The following is a 27500-nucleotide window of genomic DNA, read 5'->3' as shown; positions in this document are numbered from 1 at the left end:
GAGTCCCACATCAGGCTCCCTGCATGGAGCCTGCTTCTCCCTCTGCCTGTGTTTCTGCCTCTGTCTCTGTGTGTCTCTCATGATTAAATAAACAAAATCTTAAAACTGATGAACCTGATTCAAGAAGATACAGAAAATTAGAACAGACCTAAAAATAGATTGAATTAATAATAAAAAAATATTTTCATAGGGAAAAGCCCAGGATCAAATAGATTCACTGATGAATTTTATGAAATGTTAAAAATGCAATGTATCCATACAATGCATTCTTATTCAGTCACGAAAGAAAAGAAGTACTGAAAGTTGCTCTAAGATGGATGAACCTTGAAAGCAGTAGAGCAATAGTGAGGATGATCAACGTTGCATTCTGAAGAGGAGACCTGGTGGTTAAAGAGGGATAAGGGATCAGTGAGTTGTTTTTGTTTTAACAGTTTTCCAGCAACTGTTTATGCTGATGGGAATGGCTGCTCCAGCAATAATCCCCTCATCCTCTTGCCTTCTAGAAGTCCTCGACTAGGGGAGAGGAAATGAAGAGTTTTCCTTAAAAGGAGCAGCGACATGAAGCGGGAGGCGCCACAACTTAGGTTACAGCTCCACACATCTTGGTAGGTTTAACGGTGTCAGCATAGGATCGAAACAGAAGATAACTTTTCAAAGTGTATAGGAAGAATGAAAAGTACCAGCTGAGGGGCACCTGGGTGGCTCAGTGGTTGAGCGTCTGCCTTTGGCTCGGGTCTTGATCCCAGGGTCCTGGCATCCAGCCCCACATCTCCCTCTGCCTGTGTCTGCCCCTCTCTGTGCCTCTCATGAGAGACAGAGGAGAGAGAGAGAGGCAGAGACACAGGCAGAGGGAGAAGCAGGCTCCAGGCAGGGAGCCCAACACGGGACTCGATCCCAGGCCCCCAGGATCATGCCCTGGGCCAAAGGCAGATGCTCAACCGCTGAGCCACCCGGGCGTCCCAAGAAAAGAAAGAAAGAGAAAGCAAGAAACTCAAAGTATCTTAAAGGCTGGAAGTCCCCTCGGATGTTCGGGCCTCCCACGCCCCTAGAACTCGGGTCTATAAGAGCTCTGAGCTTGGCCAGGACAGACCCAGAGTTGGGTGGAAGCCGTGGGTCTGGTGCCCAGCATCTGCTGTATTCCCCGAGCCCCGGTCAGCGTCAGGGGGGAACGGAAGGGAAGGAATCTCGGAAACCCCCTCTCCTCCGGGGATAACCAACTGAGCGAACAAACGCTAAACGGATCGATCACGCGCTGAACCGGACGTGGAGCTGGCGTGAGGCGGGGTTCACCTGCCTTCCGGGAAGGGAGACGCGGGTGGGACTGCCGCGCTCTGGCTCCGTACAGTGTTAGCCCGGCCCATTCACTCCACGGTTTAGGATTCAAGTCGACCCTGTAAAACGGAGGAACCAAGATCCGGCGGAACCAGAGGAACTACATTTCCCAGCAGGCCGTGGGCTCCGAGGTGCCCGTCCTTCCCGGCGACGCGTGTGGAGCGGTCCGCGGCTCCCCGTGTGCAGGCGGACGCATGGATGCCCCCGGCCGGTGGCAGAATCTGCCCAGCGGGCCTAGCCTAAAGCACTTGACTGACCCGTCTTACGGAATCCCGCAGGAGCAGCAAAAGCCAGCGCTGCAGGAACTGACACGGGCGCACGTCGAGTCCTTCAACTACGCGGTCCGCGAGGGGCTCAGCCACGCGGTGCAGGTGAGCGCGGGGTCCTCGCGGGCTCGTCGGCTCTGCGTTCTCCAGCGCCGCTGGGTCCTGCGCCTTCCGCGAGGAGGCGAAGCCCCGGGCGGGGCTGGAGGGGAGGCTGCGCGTGTAGCGCCGGGGGTCGGCGGGGGCTGAGGGGGCTGCGGGGTGGGGCAGGGGTCCCGGAGAGATGCTGGGCGGTCACAGTGCACTCCTGGATCGCGCCAGGCTCCGCGCGGGGCCCGGGCGTGGAGTCGAGTGGACTAGGGGAATACTGGGTGAACCTGTGGCTGCGGGATTTCTCTGTGACTCGAACGGTGGTGTTTTGTAGGCCGAGTTTCAGCGGCGTGGGGTGAGAGTGAGGAAGTGCCCCGTGGTTGGCGGGCTTCCCAGGCATTCACGCACAGACTTTCACATCCCTGGGAGATTTACTTCTCTGAAACTTACCTGAAGAGGTTCTCTCTCTTTTATTTTATTTTATTTTATTTTATTTTATTTTATTTTATATTTTATATTTTTTTATTTTATATATTTTTTATTTTTTTATTTATTTTATTATTTTATTTTATTTTATTATTTTATTATTTTATTTTATTTTATTTTATTTGTTTATTCAGGAGACACACACACACACAGAGGCAGAGACAGAGGCAGAGGGAGAAGCAGACTCCATGCAGGGAGCCTGATGTGGGACTGGATCCTGGCAGTCCAGGATCACGCCCTGGGCTGAAGGCAGATGCCCAACCGCCGAGCCACCCAGGCGTCCCTCGTGATACATTGTTTCTATGTATGTATGTATGTATGTATGTTCAATTTGCCAACATACAGAATATCACCCAGTGCTCATCCCGTCAAGTGCCCCCCTCAGTGCCCACCTCCCTTTCTACACCCCTTGTTCGTTTGCCAGGGTTAGGAGTCTCTCATGATACATTGTTTCGATTGAAGTACATGCAGAAAGTGTAGTCACATGGATCAAGGTGCTGCACCCTAGCTGGTACCATAATACTCTGTGAAAATATTGTTACATAAAACACAGTCAGGTAAATGACTACCATTTATAAAGTCAAGGGAAGAGTAGCATTTGTCATTTTTGTTTATTTAGAGTTTTGCCCAATTGGGAGGGGAGAGGGTGGATTCCTTCATTCTGTGAGTCCAAATTGATGCCTCACAGGCGCCTTTTCAGAATTACGGTCAATTCTCATTATTCAGGAATTCATGTTTGTGAATTGCCTACTCGCTAAAATTTATTTGTAACCCCCAAATCAATACTCAGCAACATGTGCAGAATGGTGAAAAATTTGAATTGCCCAATGTGCATGGTCCCAACTGAAGTCCAAGAAGGTGATGCTCTGCTTTCCTGTTTCAAGCTCTCATACTAATAAGTATCCTTTTTGAAGTCTGTCCAGTTTTTCTTGTTCTGGTGCTTTTTGCTGGTGATTTAACTGTTTAACATTGCTCTCAAACACAGTGCTAAAGTGCTGTCTAGTGTTCTAAATGTAGAAAGGCTGTTATGTACCCCTTAAGAGAAAATCTGTGTGAGATAACCTTCGTTCAGTCATGAGTTAGTGCTGTTGGTTCTGAGTTCAGTGTTAATGAATCAACAATATGAATTAAATAAAGTGTCCTTCAAACAGGGTTATGTACTGATCAGTTGACAAAGTGTGATCAGAGACTCACAGGAACCTAATTTTGTATTTCCCCTAAGAACAGTGGTTCAGTATTCACTAATTCAGTGTTCATGACTCCTTTATAGACCGTAACCGTCTCAAGTAATGTGATTGTGTTGAGATATAGATAGTGCAGCTGTGGCTTGAGAAAGTGAATCTTCTCCCTTTTAAAAATTAATGCTTCATCCTTAAATAGGGTATAGATTAAAAAATTTTTTATAGAATATTAAACTTATAACAATGACAGCTTTAGATAAAATTTTAAAATTTAGAAAAGGTCAATTGAACTGACATGAGGGGGAGAACCTTCTTTATATTCTTGGCACCATTTCTGGCATTCTTGTTCTAACGCTAAGGCTAGGAGGTTGTTCATAGTTAACCTGTAGGGGAGCTCAGTGATGCCCCTTCCTCTGAACAATAGAGCTTCCCCGGGGAGTAGGGCAGAGAAGAAATGGTTAGGAATGGGAAGAATCACCAGGGCCACTACCCACATGGCTCTGGCTGCAGTGCCAAGCCACTGTGGAATGAAATGTACAAATATCAAAGAATGGCGTTAGAGTGTCTGCTCCTAAATCAGGAGGATGTTTCCGTATCCTTGCCTGTTAGCAGCAGTCCCATGTGTCTTGCTATGTACTTAGCAGACACCAGGTATAATAGAGAAGGCAGGCACTTTGAACAGCTTTGTTCTAGACACAACTGTACTCCAGAGCCTACCACGAATTTGACGTGCATTAGACACTTATAATCTGAATTAACGTGCTAGAGTTTTAGGGACTTAAGGGATGAGTAGAATAGATGTAGCTTTAACCATCTTCTTAGATATGTCACATTTAGCATTATGGGCATCAGTGCTTGTAGAACGTGTGGGGTTTGGAAGACTCTTAGAGGAATGCGCCTTAGAAATGCAAGCAATTGATAGTGTGAATTGTCTTTCAGGCTATACCTCCCTTTGAATTTGCTTTCAAAGATGAGCGGATCTCTCTTACTATTGTGGATGCTGTCATCAGTCCACCCATGGTTCCAAAAGGGAACATCTGCAAAGAGCTCAACATTTATCCAGCAGAATGCCGGGGCCGGAGGAGTACCTACCGTGGCAAGTTGACAGTGAGTACATGTGACAGTGCGTGACTCTCAGACTGTACATTTTTGAGAAAAAGGCTGATGCCTAATAAAATTTATACCAGATTTCTGCTTTCTTAGTACTGCCATCTAAGAGACCCTGTCTTCTATATCTGAAGCATAAAATCATTCACTTTATGATCTTCTTCCTTATTCTTTTAAAATTCTTGTTCTTATAGATCCAGATAATTTCTTTCCATTAACTTTTTTTTTTCCTCTCTCTCATTTTTATTTAGGCTGATATCAGCTGGGCAGTGAATGGAATCTCAAAAGGAACCATTAAACAGTTTCTTGGCTACATTCCCATCATGGTGAAGTCTAAGCTCTGCAACTTACACAGTCTTCCCCCCAAAGCCCTCATTGAGCACCATGAAGAAGTAGAGGTAACTTATAGCCAGTATGCTTCAAGGCCAGGTGATGCTAGAAAAGGCTTGGGTTGGGAGTGAGAAGATAACGACACTTGTCAGTTGGAGTCAGTTTTTCTTTCTGTTTCAATTTCTGGATAGGTAAATGGGTCTTACTACCATGTGTACATCCTGTATAGGGCTCAGAATGAGTCTCAAACAAGGGAGTGTATAAAAAGTGGCCACACAATTAGAGAACATTATTATGGAGGAAGAATTGATTTTTCCCGAATTTTCTGTATAATACACATTTAGAGATGTCTGCTTTACCAGCATTAAGATTCTGTGAACATACTAAATGCTTCCCATACCTTCCCTTCAGCATCTTTTGCAGCTGCATTATGTGGTTTTGCAGTATTGAGTTGAAGTGATCACAGAGAGAGACTGTGTTACGTCTCAGGATGAGGGTTATGGTGTCAGGTGGGTTTGACACCAAACTGCTCTACTTGCCAGTTACATGGTTTGGGGCATGTTCCATCTTTCTGAGCCTAAGTTTCCTCTGTGGGGCATAACAACTGTGCCACTTGTTATTATGAGGATTAAATGGAATGGGGACATAGAACTTATACCTGCTTCATAGTGGGCAATCAGTGTGTAGTAGCATTTTATTTATTACAGAAGTGTGATACTAGAGGTATTAAGAATATTTTCCTCTTTAGCTCATCTGAATTTCTGGTTTCCAAAGTTTTTACAGAAAGTTTTTAAACTTATTTAGAAAACCTTATTTGCCTAGAAGGAAAATGGCTATTGTTTTCATGTCTTTAGAGTAAGTTTTTTTGGTTTTGTTTTGCTTTTTAAATATCATTTGAAGATGGGGCACCTGGGTATCTTAGTCAGTTAAGCATCTGCCTTCAGCTCAGGTCATGACCCTAGGGTTGTGGGACCAAGCCTCTCATCAGGCTCCCTGCTTGGGGGGGGAGTCAGCTTCTCCCTCTGTCTCCCCTCTCTACTCTTGCTCGCTCTCTCTTGCTCTTGTCTCATAAATAAATAAATAGATAGATAAATAAATAAAATCTTTAAATAAATATCATTTGAAGACAAATCATTTTAGGGGACAAAAGGGCAAGTTAGGTCAAGTTTGTCCAGTGGAAGAGAGTACCCTGATTTTCTTCCATACTTTTCTCCCAGGTCCCTAGAACCTTTCTAATGCACTGAAAAAGACTGTTAATTCACAAACTGATAGTTTCCAGATAGTTTCCAAGGGATCCATAGACCCTTTTGCCTCTGTGCCTCTTTTACACCTTGCACTGCATCTGACAGTTAGCTTCATGTTTACAATGAATGTTTCTTTGTTTAACAAATTATAATTCATCTCTTTGGCAGGAAATGGGAGGCTATTTTATAATTAATGGCATTGAAAAAGTCATCCGAATGTTGATTATGCCTCGGAGGAATTTCCCCATTGCAATGATAAGACCAAAATGGAAAACCAGAGGGCCTGGCTATACTCAGTATGGTAAGTTGTAGTGATCTTTGGAATGTTCTCTTAGAAAAGTTTTGTTTTTCTAGTAAGCATTTCTGTGTTAAGATTTTATGGTGGGGGGTGCCTGGGTGGTTCAGTCAGTTAAGCACCTGTCTTCAGCTCAGATCATAATCCTAGGGTTCTGGGATCCAGTGCTGTGTTGGGCTTCCTGCTCAGCAGGGAGTCTGCTTTTGCCACTCCCCCTGCCTGTGTGCGTGCATTTGCATGCTCTTTCTCTGTCAAATAAATAAATAAATTTTAAAATTTGTTTACATGAGAGAGCACAAGCAGGCGAGAGAGAGAAAAGCAGACTCTCTGCTGAGCTGGAAACCTGATGTGAGGGTTGATCCCAGGACCTTAAGATCATGACTGAGCCAAAGGCAGACACTTAACCAGCTGAGCCACCTAGGTGCCAAATAAAATCTTTCCCAAAAAAGGGGGCGGGTGGTGGGGGCGCCCAGGTGGCTCAGCAGTTTAGCACTGCCTTCAGCCCAGGGTGTGAACCTGGAGACCCGGGATCAAGTCCCATGTCGGGTTCCCTGCATAGAGCCTGCTTCTTCCTCTGCCTGTGCTTGTCTGTCTGTCTGTCTCTCTCTCTCTCTCTCTGTCTCTGTCTCTCACGAATAAATAAATAAAATCTTAAAAAAAAAAAAGATTTTATAGTGGGAAACCCTCCTTTCTATTATCTATCATTTTGTTCACATTGAAAGAACACGTATATTTATGATATTACATATGAAGATGAAGGTTGGCCTGACTTAGCCAGAGGTAGGTGTGGGCCTCAAAAGTCTTCTGGTGCAGACTACCATGGCATTCTTCTTGGGGTCCTTGGCTGACAGACACCTGACCTCTGAGCACTCTCTGTGACAGTGCCTGGCTTCATAAGACATTTTGCATTCTTGGGCAACCTTACAATTAAATAATTTATTCTAATCTAAAAATCAGCCTCTAACGATAGACATACATACTGTATCTAGAATAATAGCATCTCAGCAAGTCTAAATGTCTAGTCATTTATTCTTTTGCATCACTGATGCAGAGTGTCTTAGCAATCTTTGTTTAAAGCTGAAACAAACTTAAAATCTAAATTTTTTTTTTCTCATTTGAATTCTTAGATTATGCCATCACCTCCTGCCAGATTCTACAGGGTATGGGGGATATAAAATGCTATATGATCAGATTCTGCAGGGTGCTAGCAATATGTGTTGTAAGACATGGACTCTGCCCTGGAAGGAAACTTTGAAGTTTGATTGAATCTGTAGCTTCAGTTACTTTGAGTGGTTTTCAACCCAGGGAGATGGTGCACCGTTGGGGACATTTGGCAAGGTTTGGAGACATTTTTGGTTGCCAGTCTTAGCTAACCTTGGTGATTTGGCTTTATTTTTAAGAGAGTAAAGAGACGCCTGGGTGGTTCAGTGGTTGAGCATCTACCTTTGGCTCAGGGTGTAGTCCTGGAGTTCCAGGATTGAGTCCTGCATCAGGCTCCTTGCATGGAGCCTGCTTCTCGCTCTGTCTGTGTGTCTGACTTTCTCTTTCTGTGTTTCTCATGAATAAATAAATAAAATCTTAAAAAAAAAAAAGTAAAAATAATTCAGAAAAAAATGATGATCAAAGCAGTTACGGTATCACTGAGTTTTTTACTTTTTGCTTTGTTTCAACAGGAGTCTCCATGCACTGTGTGAGGGAGGAACATTCTGCTGTCAACATGAACCTTCACTACTTGGAAAATGGCACGGTCATGTTGAACTTTATTTATCGGAAAGAACTCTTTTTTCTTCCTTTGGGATTTGCACTTAAGGTGTGACATAGTGAATATATTTCTTTTGCTATGAAGAGCTTCACTGGAAGTCACATTTGGGGCAGAATGAATATGTTCTCCACAGCGGAGTTCATGCTGTAACAGCTTTGCACTGCTCCATAACAAATTATCCAAAATTCACTGGCCTAAAGAATCAGTCAACATTTCCCTCTCAGTATTTCTGTGGTCAGGAATTTGGAAGTGGCTGGGGTCGGGGACACTTCTGCCTCAAGGTCTCAGGAGGTTGCAGTGAGATGTCAGAGCGGCTGCAGTCATTTAGAAAGCTTGACCAGCAGCCAGAGGATCCACTCCCAAAGTGCTCACTCTTGGCTGGCAAGTCAGTACAGTCTCTTGGCAGGAGGGCTCAGTTCCATTCTGCGTGGGCCTCTCCATAGGCTGCTTGAGGCAGCTGTCTTCCCTGAGAGGGTTAGCCAAAAGAGCAAGGCTGACCCGGTCCTTGTTATGACCTGTCCTTGAAAGTCACACATCCACTTCTTCACCACATGGTCTTGGTCACATGGGCCCATGCTTAGTATGGGAGGAGGCTATATAAGGCTGTGAATACTGGAAGGCAAGGATCATTGGGGCCATCTTGCTATCTTCTTAACATACAAGCCCTGCCTTATTTTGGGGAATTCATTTCGATTCACCAGTAGTGGAGTAGTTATTTTTCTTGGATATTAGAAAAATTGAGAATAGTTATCTAACGAGTGAAATCGTTTAGTTATTACTACCAATTAAAAAGAAAACCTTTTTTTTTTTTCTGTTCTAGGCACTTGTCAGTTTCTCCGATTATCAGATTTTTCAGGAGCTCATCAAAGGCAAAGAGGAGGACTCTTTCTTTAGAAACTCAGTTTCTCAGATGTTAAGGATCGTAATGGAAGAGGGTTGTTCCACACAAAAACAGGTCCTTAACTATCTAGGTGAACGCTTCAGAGTAAAGCTCAGTCTCCCTGACTGGTATCCAAATGAACAAGCTGCAGAATTTCTGTTTAAGTATGTGTGCTTTTGCTTCAACTGTTTTTTGTGGGGTGGAAGGTGTCAGTGGTAGTTTATATTGATTGTTGTTAGGGCTGTTGAGTCATCTGGGACTCAGAATGGACCTGTGGGTAGGATTCTGGTCTAAGGAAGTGGGGGCCAGCTCTGTTTCTGTGGCCATCCTCACCTTTCTTTTTGTGGTACTTTCATTTTATTTTATTGTACTTTTACACTTTTATTTTGAAACGACTTCAAACTTCCAGAATTGCTGCAAAAATGGTACAGTGGATCTGCAAAAAAAAAAAAAAAAAAAAAAAAATGGTACAGTGGACCCTTACATTCACTAGTTATCTTTTTTACTACATTCACTTTCTTAATTTCTTTGTGTGTAGATAAATGTTTTTCTTTCTGCAGCATTTGAAAGTTTTGGGCATCTTGTCCCTTTATTTCCCCAAGGCAAGAACTCTGTTATGTAACCACCATATAGTTACTAGTACCATCCAGTAGGTAGCCACAAGTCCCATACTGAGAACTTGAATGGCCAGTGCAACTGAGAAGCTGAATTCTTAATTTTATTTAATTTTAATTAATACAAATTAAATGGCTACATGTTGCTTGTCATGCCGTATTGTCCAGCAGAGCTCTAGATTTTGTGACTATGTACAGTCCTTTTGCTAATGTTGCCAGTAAAGATGAAAACGGTTTTTTGAAAATGAGTAAATAGGAATAAGTAAATAGGAATTGGGAACCTTGATTAGTACTAGTGGCAGCTGAATTGTTTTAAGCTTTACTTTTTGTTTTGACAGCCAGTGCATCTGTATCCACTTGAAATCCAATACTGAGAAGTTTTATATGCTTTGTCTCATGACACGGAAACTCTTTGCTTTAGCCAAAGGAGAGTGCATGGAAGACAATCCTGATAGTTTAGTGAACCAAGAAGTCCTCACACCTGGTCAACTCTTCCTTATGTTTCTGAAGGTAAACACCTGCTGCTTTCACCGTGGGTAGTGGTCCTGCTTGCAGAATGGTGAGACAATTTCCAGCAGTAGTGTTTCCTACGTATTTATGATTTGTAGGTGTGGCATTTTACATAGTCTTGCCTTTTCTTTTCTTTTCTTTTTTTTTTTAGTTTTGCCTTTTCTTTTTGTTTGTTTAGCAGTAAGGGAGTTAATCAAAGATCTTAGTTTATATCAAATTCAGAAATTTCTTTAATGCTTCTTAGAGGCTAAGTAAAGACAACATCAAATGTTGGTCATAACATTAATGGTAACATGTTACTGACCTAACGCGTGTGATCTCCTTACTTTTGTACCAGCTTTGTTTTAAGCTTCCAAGCCTCTGAATTTGGGACATAATAATCTTCTGGAAGGTACAGGACATTGACATAATCTGAATTACAGTCTTTGTTAGCTATTTCACAGAGTGTTGCAGCAGAGGTTGAAGTGTCCTGTGATTTCTGTGCTTGGTTCTGAGGGCTTCTTATTGGGCGGGGGGTGGGGGTGGGGAGCTAGAGATACTGCAGAGCTGCCCTTTCTAAGAGCAGATTGGGTGGACGCTGTTCATCATCTTCTGTGGGGTCTCCCCTCCCTACTCAGCTTCATATGCCTAAACCTTTCACTGGAAAGGCTGGTGAACCTTACAGGATGGCTTCTGAGAGGCCTCTCTCACTTCTCTAGCACTGTTGTGTGTAGGCCTTACATAGAGACAAGTTCCAGTCATTCAAATTGCTTTTCTAAATCTAAAAGGTGCTAGAACCCCCCCAAAAAAACCACGAATTGACAGGACAACCTGCCCTGCCCTGACATGACTCTATTTATAATTTTTATTGATTCTACTTAGTGTGACAGTTTGTGTGTTTCACTGTAGAAATGTGTTTGATTACAAGCCACTGCCTCAGTCTTCATAATACATGTTAGGTTTATGCACCTGCTACCTTTCTAAACTCTGGGAAATTCTTAATACTGAAATACATTTGGACTAAGCAATCCTCTAATGCCCTGCTTCATGAAGAAAAGTTTGTTGTGAGGATTAAATAAATATGCAAAGTACCATTTTACAGTATGCACTCAAGAACTACTAGCTGCTTGCCCTAGCAGGTTAACAACAAAGTGGCAGTAGGCAGAGAGAGTTAGCTCCTCATTCTTCCCGCCGCCTCCTGTCTTGGGTTACAGAACTGCTTCCGGTATCTCTGACCCTCAGTTCTGTGGCTTTCTTTTTCTCTTCTCTTCTCTTCTCTTCTCTTCTCTTCTCTTCTCTTCTCTTCTCTTCTCATTTTCCATTTTGTTTTAGATTTATAGGAGAAGAAAACATCAGTCTTTCCTATGATCTTGTCAACTATCTTGTATGTTGGGTGTCATTTGAGATACTGAGCTTTTCCTAGTTGATTTTATTGTTAGGACAGCGGGCTGCTGCTGCTTGGTCTCAAAGCTTTGTTTTTGTTGCCTGTCTCCGGTAGAAGCTGTTTTGATTGCTTGATTAAGAGCATTTTAATGAAAAACTTTTCTAAAACCAAAGCAAACCGTTTTGATTCTTTCCATTTGTGTCAGTAGTCTTGACTAGGAGCAACTTTGCCCCACTCCAAGGGATATTTGACAATGTGTGGAGACATTTTCAGTTGTCACAGCTTGGGGGGATGCTTTTGGCATCCAGTGGTTAAGGGCCAGGGATGCTGCTAGACATCCTACATGCATGCAGGGTGCCTCTGCACAAAGAACTATTCCAGCCAAAATGTTGATAGTGCCAAGGTTGAGAAACTCTGATCTACAGGAATTTGTAGCTTTTGTCTTAAGAATGCCTAACCTAAGGGCAGCCTGGGTGGCTCAGTGGTTTAGTGCCGTCTTCAGCCCAGGGCATGATCCTGGAGTCCCAGGATTGAGTCCCATGTCAGGCTCCCTGCATGGAGCCTGCTTCTCCCTCTTCCTAGGTCTCTGCCTCTTTTTCTGTCTGTCTCATGAATAAATAAATAAAATCTTAAAAAAAAAAAAAAAAAAGCCTAACCTATAATAGTGCATTGAAAGGCTGGTTTTCAGGGTTATAGGCCACATGTTTTCCATGTCAAATGTATACGTTGTGGGCCTTTGTTGTGGGTATATAGATTACGTAGGAGTAAATACAAAAAGCAAATAATCTGAATATAATAGTTTAAATTTTATTTCAGGAAAAAATGGAATCCTGGTTAGTGTCTATTAAAATAGCTCTAGATAAGAGGTCTCAGAAGACGAATGTGTCCATAAACACTGAAAATTTGATGAAGATTTTTAATCTGGGAACAGACCTTACAAAACCATTTGAATATCTTCTTGCTACTGGGAATCTGCGTTCTAAAACAGGTAAAATAAAACAGATTGGCTTCATTTTAAGTTAAATCTTAATTGCTCAGTATAGGTTCTCTTATTTATTTATTTATTTATTTATTTATTTATTTATTTATTTATTTATTTATTTATTTATGATAGTCACACACAGAGGGGGCGGGGGGGGCAGAGACACAGGCAGAGGGAGAAGCAGGCTCCATGCACCGGGAGCCCGACATGGGATTCGATCCCGGGTCTCCAGGATCGCACCCTAGGCCAAAGGCAGGCGCCAAACCGCTGTGCCACCCAGGGATCCCAGTGTAGGTTCTCTTTAAAAGTGAACTTGTCTCTTCGATTTCACATTGTAAATTTGACAAGTGTGTGTCAGCCTGAAAGGCTTGAGACGAGGCATCCGTAGAGCTTAAATCCATTTCTCATCGTCACATGCATCTCTGTGCCTCCTTCCATAGTACTAACAACAGTGTAGGTCTGTGAGTGACAGTTACCAGGACAGGCAGTTTGGAAGGGTTGTAGATAGATACATGCCCGTTCCTAAACTAGGTGCATCAGCCAGGCCTGAAAAACTTAAGTGGTCATTGAGAGCCCAGATATCTGCTGGGTTTTTTGTTTTTTGTTTTTTTAAAGATTTTATTTATTTATTCATGAGAGACACAGAGAGAGAGGCAGAGACACGGGCAGAGGGAGAAGCAGGCTCCATGCAGGGAGTCCGATGTGGGACTCGATCCTGGGTCTCCAGGATCAGGCCCTGGGCCGAAGGCTGTGCTAAACCGCTGAGCCACCTGGGCTGCCCTCTGCTGGTTTTTTAATTTTTTTTTATTTTTTATATTTTTTTAATTTGTATTTATTTATGATAGTCACACAGAGAGAGAGAGAGAGAGAGAGAGAGAGAGGCAGAGACACAGGCAGAGGGAGAAGCAGGCTCCATGCACCAGGAATCCAACATGGGATTCGATCCCGGGTCTCCAGGATCGCGCCCTGGGCCAAAGGCGGGTGCCAAACCGCTGCACCACCCAGGGATCCCTCTGCTGGTTTTTTTAAACAGATGGTCCTGATACAGATTTTTTTTTAGGACTAATAGCTTCTTACATACTTTCCAATTCCTTCTGATGCATCCCATTTAGTTGCTGGCTGTTTCTGTTCCTTTAATGTTTCCCACAAAGGAGGTAGTAGTAGAGGGGAGAGGGAACCCATGGGGCTTATATAATTTGAGAAATCAAGATTTTGACTGCCTTTTTACTACTAATTTTGTAAACTCTTCCCACTCATCAGAGCTAATAAACTTTATGGTAACTCCATGATTTATAGTGTGCTCTGAGTTTTCTGTCCCCAGAGCCTCAAATTAGAATAGGCTTTGTTTTTTTAAGTTGAACCTGTATTTGAATGATTTTTGTTTTATTAAGGTCTTGGCTTCCTGCAAGATTCTGGACTTTGTGTTGTGGCTGATAAGCTGAACTTCATACGCTATCTCTCCCATTTCCGCTGTGTGCACAGAGGGGCTGATTTTGCCAAGATGAGGACCACCACAGTACGCAGGCTGCTGCCAGAGTCCTGGGGTTTCCTTTGTCCTGTGCACACCCCAGATGGGGAGCCCTGTGGCCTGATGAACCACTTGACCGCTGTGTGCGAGGTCGTCACACAATGTGTGTATACGGCATCTGTTCCCACTTTGCTCTGCAGCTTGGGTATGTGTAAGGTTAGAAACAGTCTTGTTTGGGTATGTGGGTTTTAACAGGTACAGACTATTAAGTTAGGCTTTTTGAGGTGCTGAGCAGAGAATTCCTGCAAGAATTCTGTTTCCTCTGCTACACAGCAGTTGGGCTGGTTCCTTGGCTTTTCTGTAGGTCGGGTGCATTTTTTGAAAATAAGTGAAGGAGAAATTAAATGTTGTAGTTTTGCTCTTTCACATTCTCTCCCTCAAAAGACATCATAGCATTTGAAATAAAGCAGCATTCAGCATTTAATATTGGAAAAAACATTTTGATTCACTCTCCTTGCATCTCGTGGCTTAACTCCTGGACCTCTCAGTAGGAAAGAGGGTCCTTTTGCAGGAAAACAGTTAAAAAGGTGTTGTTAGTCTGTACCCTGGTGTTAATCAGAGACACAGCCTTTGTTCCTGGGGACTTCTAGCCACTCTCTCTGCTTTGGCTGAATGTCCTGGAATGACCACAAAAGCACTAGTATTAATGCTGCAGTTACAAATACATTTTAGCAAATAGGGCAAATTCACAGGTGTGGAATCCACAAATAATGAGGATTAAATGTAGTTAGTTAGGTTTTGGGGGAAGAGTTAATCTGTTCGTCAAAATGTAGAAGGTATGCAGTGGAAAGTCTCTCTTAGATCCCTGGCCCCCAGCTGCTCTCCCCTCAGATGGACAGAGTCATTCATTTCTTGTGTGTCCTTGCTGAAATGATTTAGAAACACTCAAGCGATACAAAAATGTTCTGATGTAGAGACAAGATAACTAGATGTCTAAAATGATGAAGTAGCTGTTGAGCCCACCTGGAGGGAGTTTTTAATGTAAGAAAAAGTGTTCAGATGTGAGCCTTCTGTTTGTTCCCTTCCACCAGGGGTCACTCCAGTTGACGGAGCTCCACATCGACCCTACAGTGAGTGCTACCCTGTCCTGCTAGATGGCGTCATGGTTGGCTGGGTGGATAAGGAGCTTGCTCCTAGCATTGCAGAGTCTCTCCGACATTTTAAGGTTATCTTGAGTCTTTGTGAATTGTTCTATCCCTTCATCTTAAATCGCCAGTCCTTTTCTGGTTGTTGAGATAGCCCCAGGGCCGTCTAGAGTGATCAGGGGGTCTGGAGGCCAGAAGCTAATTCCCTAAGTGCCTGCACATTCCCCAGAGTTGCAGAATCTTGTCTTGGGCTGACCTCAGAAGTCGGGGCTCCGGGGCAAATGCTTTGACCTACGCGCATTTTTTTTTTTTTTTTTTTTTTTTGGTAGTTTCACCGAGGCCCTAGTCTAAGAAATCTTAACTTCTTTTGTTTTGAAAATACTAATGGTGGGGTCCCTGGGTGGCTCAGTGGTTGAGTGTCTACCTTTGGCTCAGGTCGTGATCCTGGGGTCCTAGGATCGAGTTTCTGTATCGGGCTTCCCGCATGGAGCCTGCTTCTCCCTCTGCCTATATCTCTGCCTCTTTCTGTGTGTCTCTTGTGAATAAATAAATAAAATCTTAAAAGTAAATAAATTTACATAACAGAATTTACCATCATAACCATGTTTAAGAGGCTTTCTACTTCTAATGAGGTCTGTTTGGGTAGCCTGTATTTTACCCATTTTATTTTGATTTCTTGGAGTTGTGCAGAGTATACTCATAATTTTAAATTTTAGTTTCAGTAGTTTTTTTGCTGTTGTCATTTCTTACTCAGTACATTTGTGTCTGCCCCCCCCCCCCTTTTTTTTCTTGACTAAGTTAAACAAGGGGCATTTGTTGGTTTGTTTGTTTTTTTTTTAAAGAACCAAGAATTTTGATTTGTTGCTTTGAGCCTTTTTCAGTACTATACCTCATTAAGTTCAGGTTTTATCTTTGTTAACGTGTGGGGGTTTTACGTATGTGTGTTCTGTTTGTTTGGTGTTTTTTTAGCTTTTATGTTAAGAATTTAATCCATCTGCTTCTGTTGATGACTTGATTAGCTATGGATCCCCTGAAGTTCTGATATATAGGTCTTGTTATTTTCTTTCACATTTTTGTAATGTGTGTTTATATTTTACCCTGGAGTTGGTTAATAGAAGTTTTGTTGTTTCGTTTTTTTATTTCCAGGTAGAAGAGCCTTTTCATTGAGTACAGCTTAAAATAAAACCAGTAATATACTACATTCTAGACATCAGAGGACAAAGTTTTACTTATGCATCCACGTGCACCTTCTTGGTTTACCTTTCCCTCAGGCTCCCCTTTACCAGTTTGCCACATAGTGAGGTACCACCCACCCCCCAGAAAGTAGGGCTTTTGCCAATTCTGGATATGAGGTGAGTGCCATTCTGTGTGGTGATGAGACTGGCAGGGCACAAAGTTATTACTGGCATAACTGATTTAAATTTTTTTTTTTAAGATTTTATTTTTTTATTCACGAGAGATGCAGAGAGAGGCAGAGACAGGGAAAGCAGGCTCCATGCAAAGAGCCCGATATGGGACTCGATCCCAGGACCTCCGGGATCACGGTCTGAGCCGAATGCAAATGCTCAACCACTGAGCCACCCAGGTGTCCCACTAATTTAATTTCTTGATGCTGCTTTTTATATTTGACCTCCTTTCCCATTTTACCCACCTCCTAGGTGACAGGAGGATATATGTGAAACATATCACTTCTTCTTAATTGAACTCTGTTGAAAACAGGTATTAAAAGAAAAAAGAATTCCTCCCTGGATGGAAGTGGCCCTTATCCCCATGACAGGAAAACCAAGTTTATACCCAGGATTGTTCCTGTTTACCACTCCTTGTAGATTGGTACGGCCTGTGCAGAACTTGGAATTAGGCAAAGAAGAACTAATTGGAACTATGGAACAGGTATGTAGAACATTGTGATTGGTGCCTGTATATGCTCCTGTTATAGTCCACAACTTTCGGAGACTTAATAACCACTCTTTTTTAAAAGTGTTATCGGGGGATCCCTGGGTGGTGCAGCGGTTTGGCGCCTGCCTTTGGCCCAGGGCGCGATCCTGGAGACCTGGGATCAAATCCCACGTCTGGCTCCCGGTGCATGGAGCCTGCTTCTCCCTCTGCCTATGTCTCTGCCTCTCTCTCTCTCTGTGTGACTATCATAAATAAATAAAAAAATTAAAAAAAAATAAATAAATAAAAGTGTTATCGGGGTACCTGGGTGGCTCAGTCAGTTAAGTGTCCAACTCTTGATTTCTGCTCAGGTCATGATCTCAGGGTCATGGGATCGAACCCTAAGTCGGGCTCTGCACTCAGCAGGAAGTCTGCTTCACATTCTCTCTTTCCCTCTGTCCCTCTGCCTGCTTGCATGAGCACCTGTTTCTCTCTCTCAAAAAAACAAAACAAAACAAAAAACCAGAAAACTTCTTTTTATAAAGAAAGTGTTGTTGTTCTTTAACAACAATTGGGCATTTGAAAAAAATCAGAATTTACTTTCTGCCTCCTACCAGAACAAAGCAGTTTTCACATGTTCCCTCACTGTGCTTACATATCGAGAAAGAGAGTTGGTGGTCACATTACCTGCCTTCCTATCCCACCCAGCTCCTTTGCACCTGACTCTGAGTCAGGTGGTGAGGTGGGAACATTCCATTAGACTTAATATTTGCCTACATCTTTGCAGTTGCAAAACTGTGGGCTTTGTGCTACCTCAAAATGTCTGTCTTCCTGTCCTTCACAGTTGGACCAGGGTAGATTTAGAATGAAATGCATCAGGCAAACAGTATTTCTGACTGGAAGCTTCTCCGTGCTTCCCAGTGGATCCCATCAGTGTTCATGATATGGAGTGGGAACGTTTGCATTCACATCTTTGAGTCCTAAACTCAGAGAGAGGATGAGTTCATATGTTAGCAGTGAGTTATTCTATGCCTTGAACTTCCTCACCCTTCCTCTCTTCCAGATCTTCATGAACATTGCCATCTTTGAGGATGAGGTTTTGGCTGGAGTTACCACTCACCAGGAGCTCTTCCCTCACAGCCTGCTGAGTGTGATTGCCAACTTCATCCCCTTCTCCGATCACAACCAGAGTCCCCGGAACATGTATCAGTGCCAGATGGGTAAGATGGAGTGGAGGGTGGTGGGATTCACACAGAAGAAAAGTGCTTATAACTTTTTTATTTTGAAATAATTTCAAATTCAGAGAAATGTTGTGGGAATGGTACAAAGAACTTCTGTAAGCCCTTTATGTAGATTCTGTTAACATGTGCACTGTTTTCCATTTGGAGGTAAATTGCAGACATGATGCCCCTTTATCCCTAAATATTTCATTGTGTGTTTCCTAACAGCAAGGATGTCTCCTTACATATAACAAGGGCAAATATTAACATCAAGAAGTTGATGTTAATGACTTTGATATTGATGTCATTATACTGTTCTATAGTCCTTACTCTGATTTTGATTGATCATCCCCAAAATATGGTTTATGGCAAATTTTTTTCTGTGTAGCACCTAGTCTAGGATCATGCAGTGTATTAGTTGACACATCTCTTTAGTCATTTAATTCTTTTTTTTTTTTTTTAAGATTTTATTTATTTATTTGACAGAGAACAAGCAGGAGGAGCAGCAGGGAGAGGGAGAAGCAGGTCCCCCCCCCGAGCAGGGAGCCTGATGTGGGGCTCCATCCCAGAGCTCCAGGATCATGACCTGAGCTGAAGGCAGTCATCTAGACGCCCTCTCCTTAGTCTTTTATTTTTATTTTATTGTATTTTTTTAAAGATTTATTTATTTATTTATTTATGATAGAGGCAGAGACACACACAGGCAGAGGGAGGAGCAGGCTCCATGCTGGGAGCCCAACACGAGACTCGATCCCGGGACTCCAGGATTGCGCCCTGGGCCAAAGGCAGGCACCAAACCGCTGAGCCACCCAGGGATCCCCTCCTTAGTCTTTTAAATTAGATCCTTAGCCTTTATCATTTTTGATTTTAACATTGTTGACCAAAAATATAGTTTATTTTGTAGAATGTTTATTGATTTGGTTTGTCTGAGATCTTGTAATTTGATTTTTGAAGAACACAAGCCCTTGTAGTCACCCACATCTTATCACTTCCGGTGCTCTGCCTGCTAATGATTCAGGTTTCCGTTGAGTGTTGCATCCCTTGAGCCTAAAAAACCTTCCTATAACATTTTTTATAGTAGGTTGCTGGCTACAAATCCTCTTAGCTTTTATTTCTCAAAAAATGTCTCTATTTCATCTTTACTTGGAACTGGATGTACGATTCTGATTTGACAGTTACTTTTTTTTTTTTTTTTTTTTTTTAGCACTTAAGAGATGTTACATGGTCTCTTCTTGGTGTCTAGAAGTCAGTGATTGTTTGATTGTATATAATGTGTTATTTTCCCATCCTTAAGATTTTCTCTTTATATCTGGTTTGTAGCTGATTAAGTATGATATGTCTAGATATGATCTTTGTGCTTGCAGTTTACTGATATCCTAAAATCTGTTTTAAAAGATATCATCAGGGGCACATGGGTGGCTCAGTTGGTTAAGCATCTGTCTTTGGCTTGGGTCATATCTCAGGGTCCTGGAATGGAACCTCACATTGGGCTCCCTGCTTAGAGGGGAATCTGCTTCTCCCTCTCTCCCTACCCCTCTCCCCTGCTCGTGTTCTGTCTCTGTTGTGTGCATGCTCTCTTTCAAATAAATAAAATCCTTAGGGGAAAAGAAAAAAAAGACTATGGGTTCTATTATGTTCTTCTGAAGAGGATTGGTCTTATCTTTAATTGTTAGGTAGTGGAACAGAACAGTTGAAGTATGTTCTTCTGGCCTGAGGTGGGCTGCTCAGATCTGTCCCATGCATGCATAGTTCAGTCCACCAAAGATTTGACTCAGTTTATATGCAGAATTTCAGGCTCTTTACTGTTCCTTCCTTTCTAAAATATCCCCTCTTACATTTGAGTTGCTCTTGTGTTCTGAACTCTACTCCTTGGTTCTTCAAGCCAGCAAGACTGTAGGTCTCTAAGTTGTAGCCACTATACTGACTAGACCATCAGGCAAAAACAAAAACATTAAAAACTAAAAAAGCTAGTAGTTCACTCTGTTCCATTTCTTTTGTTCAAGTGTAAATTCGTCTCCAGTACCTGATAGCTCTTGGTTATTTTCCAGTGGTTTCAGATTTTGTGTGTGTGTGTCTGTGTGTGCATAAGTGGTGATTTTCTGTTTTATATTGTTCTGGATTTTATGTGCCGAGAGTGGTCTTGTAGGAGCAGCATTTTATTACTGGAAACTGGAAGTCTCCTTTTCTGTCTTTTAAAATTCCGCTATGTATGTATGCATATATATATTTAGTCTTAACATTGTTTCAAATCGATACTCTATAATGTAAAGTAGTACAAAGAAGTCTTACTTCCCTACCCTCTGTACCCCACACCCAGAATTAACAAACACTGGCATTTTGCTGTGTAAGAAAATAATCTAATTCGATAATAGTTACTGTCCCCTTTTCACCCCTTCTCTTCCACTAGTAATACCCTGTAGTTTATATATATATATATATATATATATATATATATATATATATATATCCTTTATTATCTCCTTTTTTATGCTTTTTTACATAATATACATGTCCCCATAAACTAGATATAGAATTGTCTGGGATGTGTTACAAATGTACATAAATCATACATTGAATGACATTCTGTGCTTTTTTTTTCCCCACTCAGCATTGTTTTCATGGTCTGATTGATTGCATAGATACATGTGAGTCTGCTTCATTTTCATGCTGTGTATTGATTTATTCATTTCTCTGTGATGTATATTTTATTGTTTCCAATTTTATATATGATCTTTATAATCAAGGGGAAAAAACAAGATGCTACAGGCTTGGTTTTTTTTTTTTTTTTTTCCCTTTGTAGGGAAGCAAACTATGGGCTTTCCACTTCTCACTTACCAAGCCCGATCAGATAATAAACTGTATCGTCTTCAGACCCCACAAAGCCCTTTAGTGAGACCATACATGTATGATTATTATGACATGGATAACTATCCAATTGGGACAAATGCCATCGTTGCTGTTATTTCTTACACTGGGTATGATATGGAAGATGCCATGGTAAGTTCTACTAAGAGATGTAGTTCCATTCTTTTTAATTTTTAACTTTTTCATTTACTGTTTTTCTGTATCCCTGCACATGAGTATTCTGTTAAATGATTAGTTCCTAGTCTCCATTGAAAGTGGTAAGCCTTGAGGGATATTCACTAAATATTCAGATATGCATATATTGTGCATATTTGAGTGCATAGCATGAATAGATGTTGAATGAATGTAGTTTTGGATATATCTACCTTTTATATTCATTATGCATGATTAGGCTTTAAGCCCTTTATAAGTGGGTTTTGTTTTTTATTTACTTTTTAAAAAAAGATTTATTTATGTATTTATTCATGAGAAACACACAGAGAGAGGCAGAGCCATGGGCAGAGGGAGAAGCAGGCTCCCCTCAGGGAGCCTGATGAAAGGAATCGATCCTAGGACCCTGGGACCATGACCTGAGCCAAAGGCAGACACTCAACCACTGAGCCACCCAGGCACCCCTATCAGTGGGTTTTAATAGTATAGAAAGCTTGGAAAATTTGGAGGTTTGTTTTTTTTTTAAGATTTTATTTATTTATGGTGAAGACGCTTGACCACTGTCCCAGGATGGCGACACCTGTGGCCATCACTCTTTCTGTAACCCTGAGGTGAACTGAGGCTGGCAACCCCACATCATGTCGATGCTGAACCGAGCGACTTAGGCCCTCAGGAAGCCCGAGGCCAGAGGCATGATCCGGACCATCATGCGGGCAGGCCAGGCCACATCTGGGCCTCCACTAGGTCCCATCCTGAGTCAGAGAGGCATTTCCATCAACCAGTTCTGTGCAAGGAGTTCAACAAGAAGACAGAAGACATCAAAGAAGGCATTCCTTTGCCCACAAGATTTTTGTGAAGCCTGATAGGACATTTGAAATCAAATTGGACAGCCCACTGTTTCCTACTTCCTGAAAGCAGCTGCTGGGATTGAGAAGGGGGCCTGGCAGACAGGGAAGGAGGTGGCCAGCCTGGTGACCTTGAAGCATGTGTATGAAATCACCCAAATTAAAGCTCAGGATGAGGCCTTCGCCCTGCAGTATGTGGTTCACTCTGTCCTCTGTGGTTCACTCCATCATTGGCTCTGCCCATTCCCTGGGCATTCGTGTGGTGAAGGACCTCCATTCAGAAGAACTGGCAGCTTACCAGAAAGAGCAAGCCACATTCTTGGCAGCCCAGGCAAAAGCTACCAAGAAGTGACCCTGTCCTCCACATGCCAGGATTTTGAAGGGAATGGCTGAAATGGAGGCCAGTTGGAAAAGCTGTACTGAAGGGGTGGAAGGAGGCGACACCAAGCTGATCATTTCCCTGACTTTAAATTATATATTTTTACACATATGACAATATCAAGAAATCAAACTTTAAACATCCTTCTGTCGTCAAAAAAAAATTTTTTTTTTTTAATTTGAGAAACAGTGTGTGCACACAAGCAAGAGAAAGGGGCAAAAGGAGAGGGAGAGGCAGGCTTCCTGCTGGGCAAGGAGCCCAATGCGGGGCATGATCCCAGATCCTTAACCAACTGAACTACCCAGGTGCCCCTGAAATTTAGAGTCTTTATATTTTTTTTAAAGATTTTATTTATTTATTCATGAGAGAGAGAGAGAGAGAGGCAGAGACACAGGCAGAGGGAGAAGCAGTGGAGCCCAATGCGGGACTCGATCCCAGGACTACAGGACCACGGCCTGGGCTGAAGGCAGGCGCTAAACCGCTGAGCCACCGAGGGATCCCTGGAGTTTTTAAATTAGAATGCCAGTTGTCCTAAACCAAGTATTTTAATTCTAGCCATCTTTATTGTGAAAATCCCCATTTGGCCTCAGTCTCTTAAATTAATGATTCTTTGACTTTGTAGATTGTGAATAAAGCCTCCTGGGAACGAGGCTTTGCCCATGGAAGTGTCTACAAGTCTGAGTTCATAGATCTCTCTGAAAAAATTAAACAAGGAGATGATAGTTTGGTGTTTGGTGTCAAGCCTGGGGACCCACGGATTTTGCAGAAGTTAGATGATGATGGATTGCCATTTATTGGAGCACGGCTGCAGTATGGAGATCCATATTATAGTTACCTGAACCTCAACACCGGGGAAAACTTTGTGACATACTATAAGTAAGTTTGGGTACCCAGTGCTGGTTATTTTTTTTTTTTAAGATTTTATTTATGTATTTATTTATGAGAGACACAGAGACATAGGCAGAGGGAAAAGCAGGCTCCCTGCAGGGAGCCCGATGCAGAACTTGACCAGAGCCAAAGGCACTCAACCTCTGAGCCACCCAGGTGTACCCACCCCCGGCCCCAGTGCTGTTTTTTAAAGGTGGTTTTCTCAGTGAAATTGCCAAGGTCAGTGAAAGTTATCTTGTAACAGGATAGTTGTGGAAAAAATATAAGTGGTAGCTCGGTTACTCAGTCATAACTGAATTGGTATTTCTTAAATGAGACACAGTTCTGTGTCTGGCTTTTTCTTTTTTAATTTTTATTTACTTATGATAGAGAGAGAGAGGCAGAGACACAGGCAGAGGGAGAAGCAGGCTCCATGCACCAGGAGCCCGACGTGGGATTCGATCCCGGGTCTCCAGGATCGCACCCCGGGCCAAAGGCATGCGCCAAACCGCTGCGCCACCCAGGGATCCCTGGCTTTTTCTATTTCTCTTGTCAGTCTGTTATACGATTTGATAAGTTATCTGTGACTTCTTTGAAAACTGGGTTATTCAAACTTGCTATCTCTCTCATGAATGTTTTTTTGGGTTTCCCTAGCTAAAAATGTCAAGTTCATTGTGCCTCTCGTTAAAATTAAAAATGTAAAAAAAAAAAAAAAAAAGTGTCTGGCTTATTTTACATCTATTAAATGGTTTTAGCAGTAGGTCTTTGTTATGGTGTTTTGGTAGTCTCTGTGACTATTCTTTCAGATGAGCAGAGTTCTGTAGCAAATCAAATCAGTAGCCCTGTTCATAAATACTTTCAGGGATATCAAATCTATTTGTACTGGAGAATAGATGAAAAAAAAAAAACTTTGCAAATATCCTTTATGTCAGTAAAACTGAGGTGTCTTTGTAAGTTTAAAAATAATAGTTTGACCTTCTGTCTTCTCTTTTCCCTAGGAGTAAAGAAAATTGCATTGTGGATAACATCAAAGTGTGTAGTAATGACACTGGCAATGGGAAATTCAAGTGTGTTTGCATCACGATGAGAGTCCCTCGGAACCCAACCATTGGAGATAAATTTGCTAGCCGTCATGGGCAAAAGGGCATCTTGAGCAGGTTGTGGCCAGTTGAGGACATGCCATTTACTGAGAGTGGGATGGTCCCAGACATTCTGTTCAACCCTCATGGTTTTCCCTCCCGCATGACTATTGGTATGTTAATTGAAAGTATGGCAGGGAAGTCTGCTGCTTTGCACGGTCTCTGCCATGATGCTACACCCTTCACCTTTTCAGAAGAGAACTCAGCCTTAGAATACTTTGGTGAGCTGTTAAAAGCTGCTGGCTACAACTTCTATGGCACTGAGAGGTTGTATAGTGGCATCAGTGGGATAGAACTGGAAGCAGACATTTTCATAGGTGTGGTTTATTATCAACGTTTACGCCACATGGTCTCAGACAAATTCCAGGTTAGAACCACAGGAGCCAGAGACAAAGTCACTAACCAGCCCATTGGGGGAAGAAACGTACAGGGTGGAATCCGTTTTGGGGAAATGGAGCGGGATGCTCTCTTAGCTCATGGTACATCATTTCTCCTTCACGACCGCCTCTTCAACTGTTCAGATCGATCGGTAGCCCATGTCTGTGTCAAGTGTGGTAGTTTACTCTCTCCACTGTTGGAGAAGCCACCTCCTTCTTGGTCTGCCATGCGCAACAGAAAATACAACTGTACTTTGTGTGACCGCAGTGATACTATCGACACTGTTTCTGTGCCTTATGTTTTCCGGTATTTTGTAGCTGAACTGGCAGCTATGAACATCAAAGTGAAATTGGATGTCGTTTAACTTGATGTGGCCTTTTGGGTTAGGAGAACTATCAGATTAAAACAAAATGTGACTTTAGCTCAGTGAAGATATTACTTTGGTTACTCTGGAGTTTTCAAGCATGTTAGTTTTTCCACCAAGACTTTGCAACTAAGAATTCAAGATTTCTGAGTCTGACCAGTAGAGTAACTACTAAAGTTGATTTTCAGTACACTTGTTCAAAAATTCCATGAGTATCTTAAATGATCATTCTACTGGTAAGTAGAAGGATATATAGGGAAGTCTTTCCAAACCCAGGGTCTTTGAACCCCGCTTTCAGTGGGCAGTGAGTGTCGAACATTTCCCTGTCTAGAACAGAGCAATCCAATACAAATACAATGCAGGCTGTTTATGTAATTTTATATTTGCTTATATCCACATTAAAGTAAAAACAGAAGGTAGCTCTATCGAAGTATAATTATTACATAAAACTGCATATAGTTAACATACAATTTGATGGGTTTGAGCATACGCATACACTTGTCAAAAATGATCACCACAATCAAGGTAATAAACATCACCTCCAAAAGATTCCTTGTGCCCTTTGTGTGTGTGTTTGGTAAGAACACTGAAGATGACAATCTACCTTCATAACAAATGTTTGGATGTACGATAGAGCATGGTTAGCTACAGGCAGCATTTACTCACCTTGTAACTTAGAACTTTACCAGCAGCAACTCCCATACCTCTCCACCAGCTCCTGCTAGTCATCATACTAGTCTAGGAGTTGGACTATTTTAGATATCCCATATAAATGAGATCATGCAGTATTTGTGCTTCTGTGACTGGCTTATTTCACTTAGCACAGTGTCCTTCCCATGTTGTTGCATATGGTAGAATTTCACTCTTAAGGCTGAATAATAGTCCATTGTGTGTGTATGTGTGTGTGTGTGTAGATCTTCTTTATTCATCTCTCTCTTTTTAAAAAGATTTTGAGAGAGAGATAGCAAGAGAAAGCACCAGCAGGAGGGGTTGGGGGAGAAGCAGGCTCCCAGTGAATGGCCGTTGAGGCTGCAGTTATGCAACTTCTGATGTGTGTCATGACAATGTCACTGCTTTTTAAACTTGGTAACTCTTTATTTTAGTAAAATGCCCCCAGAGTCCACAAAACTCGGATTTGCAGAGGTTTTATTTTTTGGCCTTAGAACCTGCAGAAATTAGGAGGTACTGACCCCAGTGCGGCAGCATTGGCCCAGGATTGTTTGCCTTGGCAGATATGTTCATACAGATGAATATAAAAAATTCTTTTTCTTTGGCTTATTGCTTTTTTTTTCCTCCTCCCTTCTCACCTTCCCCTAAAGAAAGCTACTTCTTCATTTGGTGGTACAATTATTTTTTTTAACTAAAATAAGATAAAATTCTTAAGAAAAAAAAAAAAAAAGAGTTGAGCAGGGAGGCTCTATCCCAAGACCCTGGGATCATGACCAGAACCAATGGCAAACGCTCAACCAAGTGAGCCATCCAGGTATCCCTATTTGTTCATCTCTTGTTCCGTATCTTAGAGGTAATATTCATATACTATATTTAATGTAATATGGCCAAAATGCCATTTTCACATGTAATAAATACTAACAATTTATGGAGATGTTTTATATTCTTTTTTTTCATACTAATCTCTAAAATCCAGTGGCTATTTTATTCATGTACAATATTTCATTGTATGGTTGTACTGTTCCCTTCTGATGCATATTTGGGCAGTTCCATTCTTTGGTTATTATAAACAGTGTTGGCAGTAGATAAACTTATTGTCTTCACTCGTGAATACATGCCTTTTGATATTAAACTTTACAAAGATAATTCTTGAGTCTGGGTTTAGGTGTCTATTACTAAATAAAAGGCAAATAGGGGTAGACGGAAAAAGTATACCCTGGCTTTGCTTCATGAAACATGGGGGGTGAAAAAAAGGAAAAATACTTCGAGTCTCTTGGTTGATACTTCCACCTGCTGTTAGTAGAATCCCAGGTGAACTTACCCCATTCCAGTCTCTGCCTATATCACAATCCCATAGTGGAAGTATGTTGTTCCAAGTCTCCCAATTTTTTTAGGATCACTAAAAATGGTAATAAAATTTAACTTTGTTTCAAGTTTTAACTTAAATTCCAGTTAACATATAGTATAATATTAGTTTCACGAGTAGAATTTAGAGATTCATCACTTACATATAACACCCAGTGCTCATCACAAGTGCCCTCCTTAATAGCCATCATCCATTTAATGATCCTGCCTGCCTGCCTCCTCTCCAGCAACCTTTAGTTTGTTTCTATAGTTAAAAGTCTGTTTTATGGTTTGCCTCTCTTCCTCCCACCTGCCCCATGTTCATCTGTTTTATTTCTTATATTCCCCATATG

At 42.0% G+C, this 27500-nt stretch overlaps 1 protein-coding gene and 1 pseudogene across 1 annotated transcript; both read left to right on the top strand.

Annotated features, from left to right (window-relative positions):
• Nucleotides 1–1086: 1086 nt before the first annotated feature.
• On the top strand, nt 1087–26949 carry POLR1B (RNA polymerase I subunit B). Its single transcript, XM_025994367.2, has 15 exons — nt 1087–1703; nt 4292–4459; nt 4711–4857; nt 6202–6334; nt 8002–8138; nt 8911–9134; nt 9923–10094; nt 12274–12445; nt 13831–14112; nt 14999–15132; nt 16772–16942; nt 17991–18147; nt 20948–21144; nt 23009–23262; nt 24252–26949. The coding sequence occupies exons 1-15, from the start codon at nt 1527–1529 to the stop codon at nt 25132–25134; spliced, it is 3408 nt and encodes a 1135-aa protein (XP_025850152.1). The 5' UTR covers nt 1087–1526; the 3' UTR covers nt 25135–26949.
• On the top strand, nt 21717–22471 carry LOC112916645 (large ribosomal subunit protein uL11m pseudogene; annotated as a pseudogene).
• Nucleotides 26950–27500: the final 551 nt, after the last annotated feature.

This window comes from Vulpes vulpes, chromosome 8, assembly GCF_048418805.1.
Source record: "Vulpes vulpes isolate BD-2025 chromosome 8, VulVul3, whole genome shotgun sequence".
Lineage (NCBI taxonomy): Eukaryota > Metazoa > Chordata > Mammalia > Carnivora > Canidae > Vulpes > Vulpes vulpes.
Note: the sequence above shows the minus strand (reverse complement) of the source record. Positions and strands in the feature narration are given on the sequence as shown.

Bases quoted from the DNA above. Each gene is read 5' to 3' on its own strand.
- POLR1B (XM_025994367.2), top strand. From the start codon at position 1,527: ATGGATGCCCCCGGCCGGTGGCAGAATCTGCCCAGCGGGCCTAGCCTA. The intron at 14,113-14,998 runs GTATGTGTAAGG...CCCTTCCACCAG, and splicing joins CACTTTGCTCTGCAGCTTGG to GGGTCACTCCAGTTGACGGA. The intron at 16,943-17,990 runs GTATGTAGAACA...CCTCTCTTCCAG, and splicing joins TAATTGGAACTATGGAACAG to ATCTTCATGAACATTGCCAT.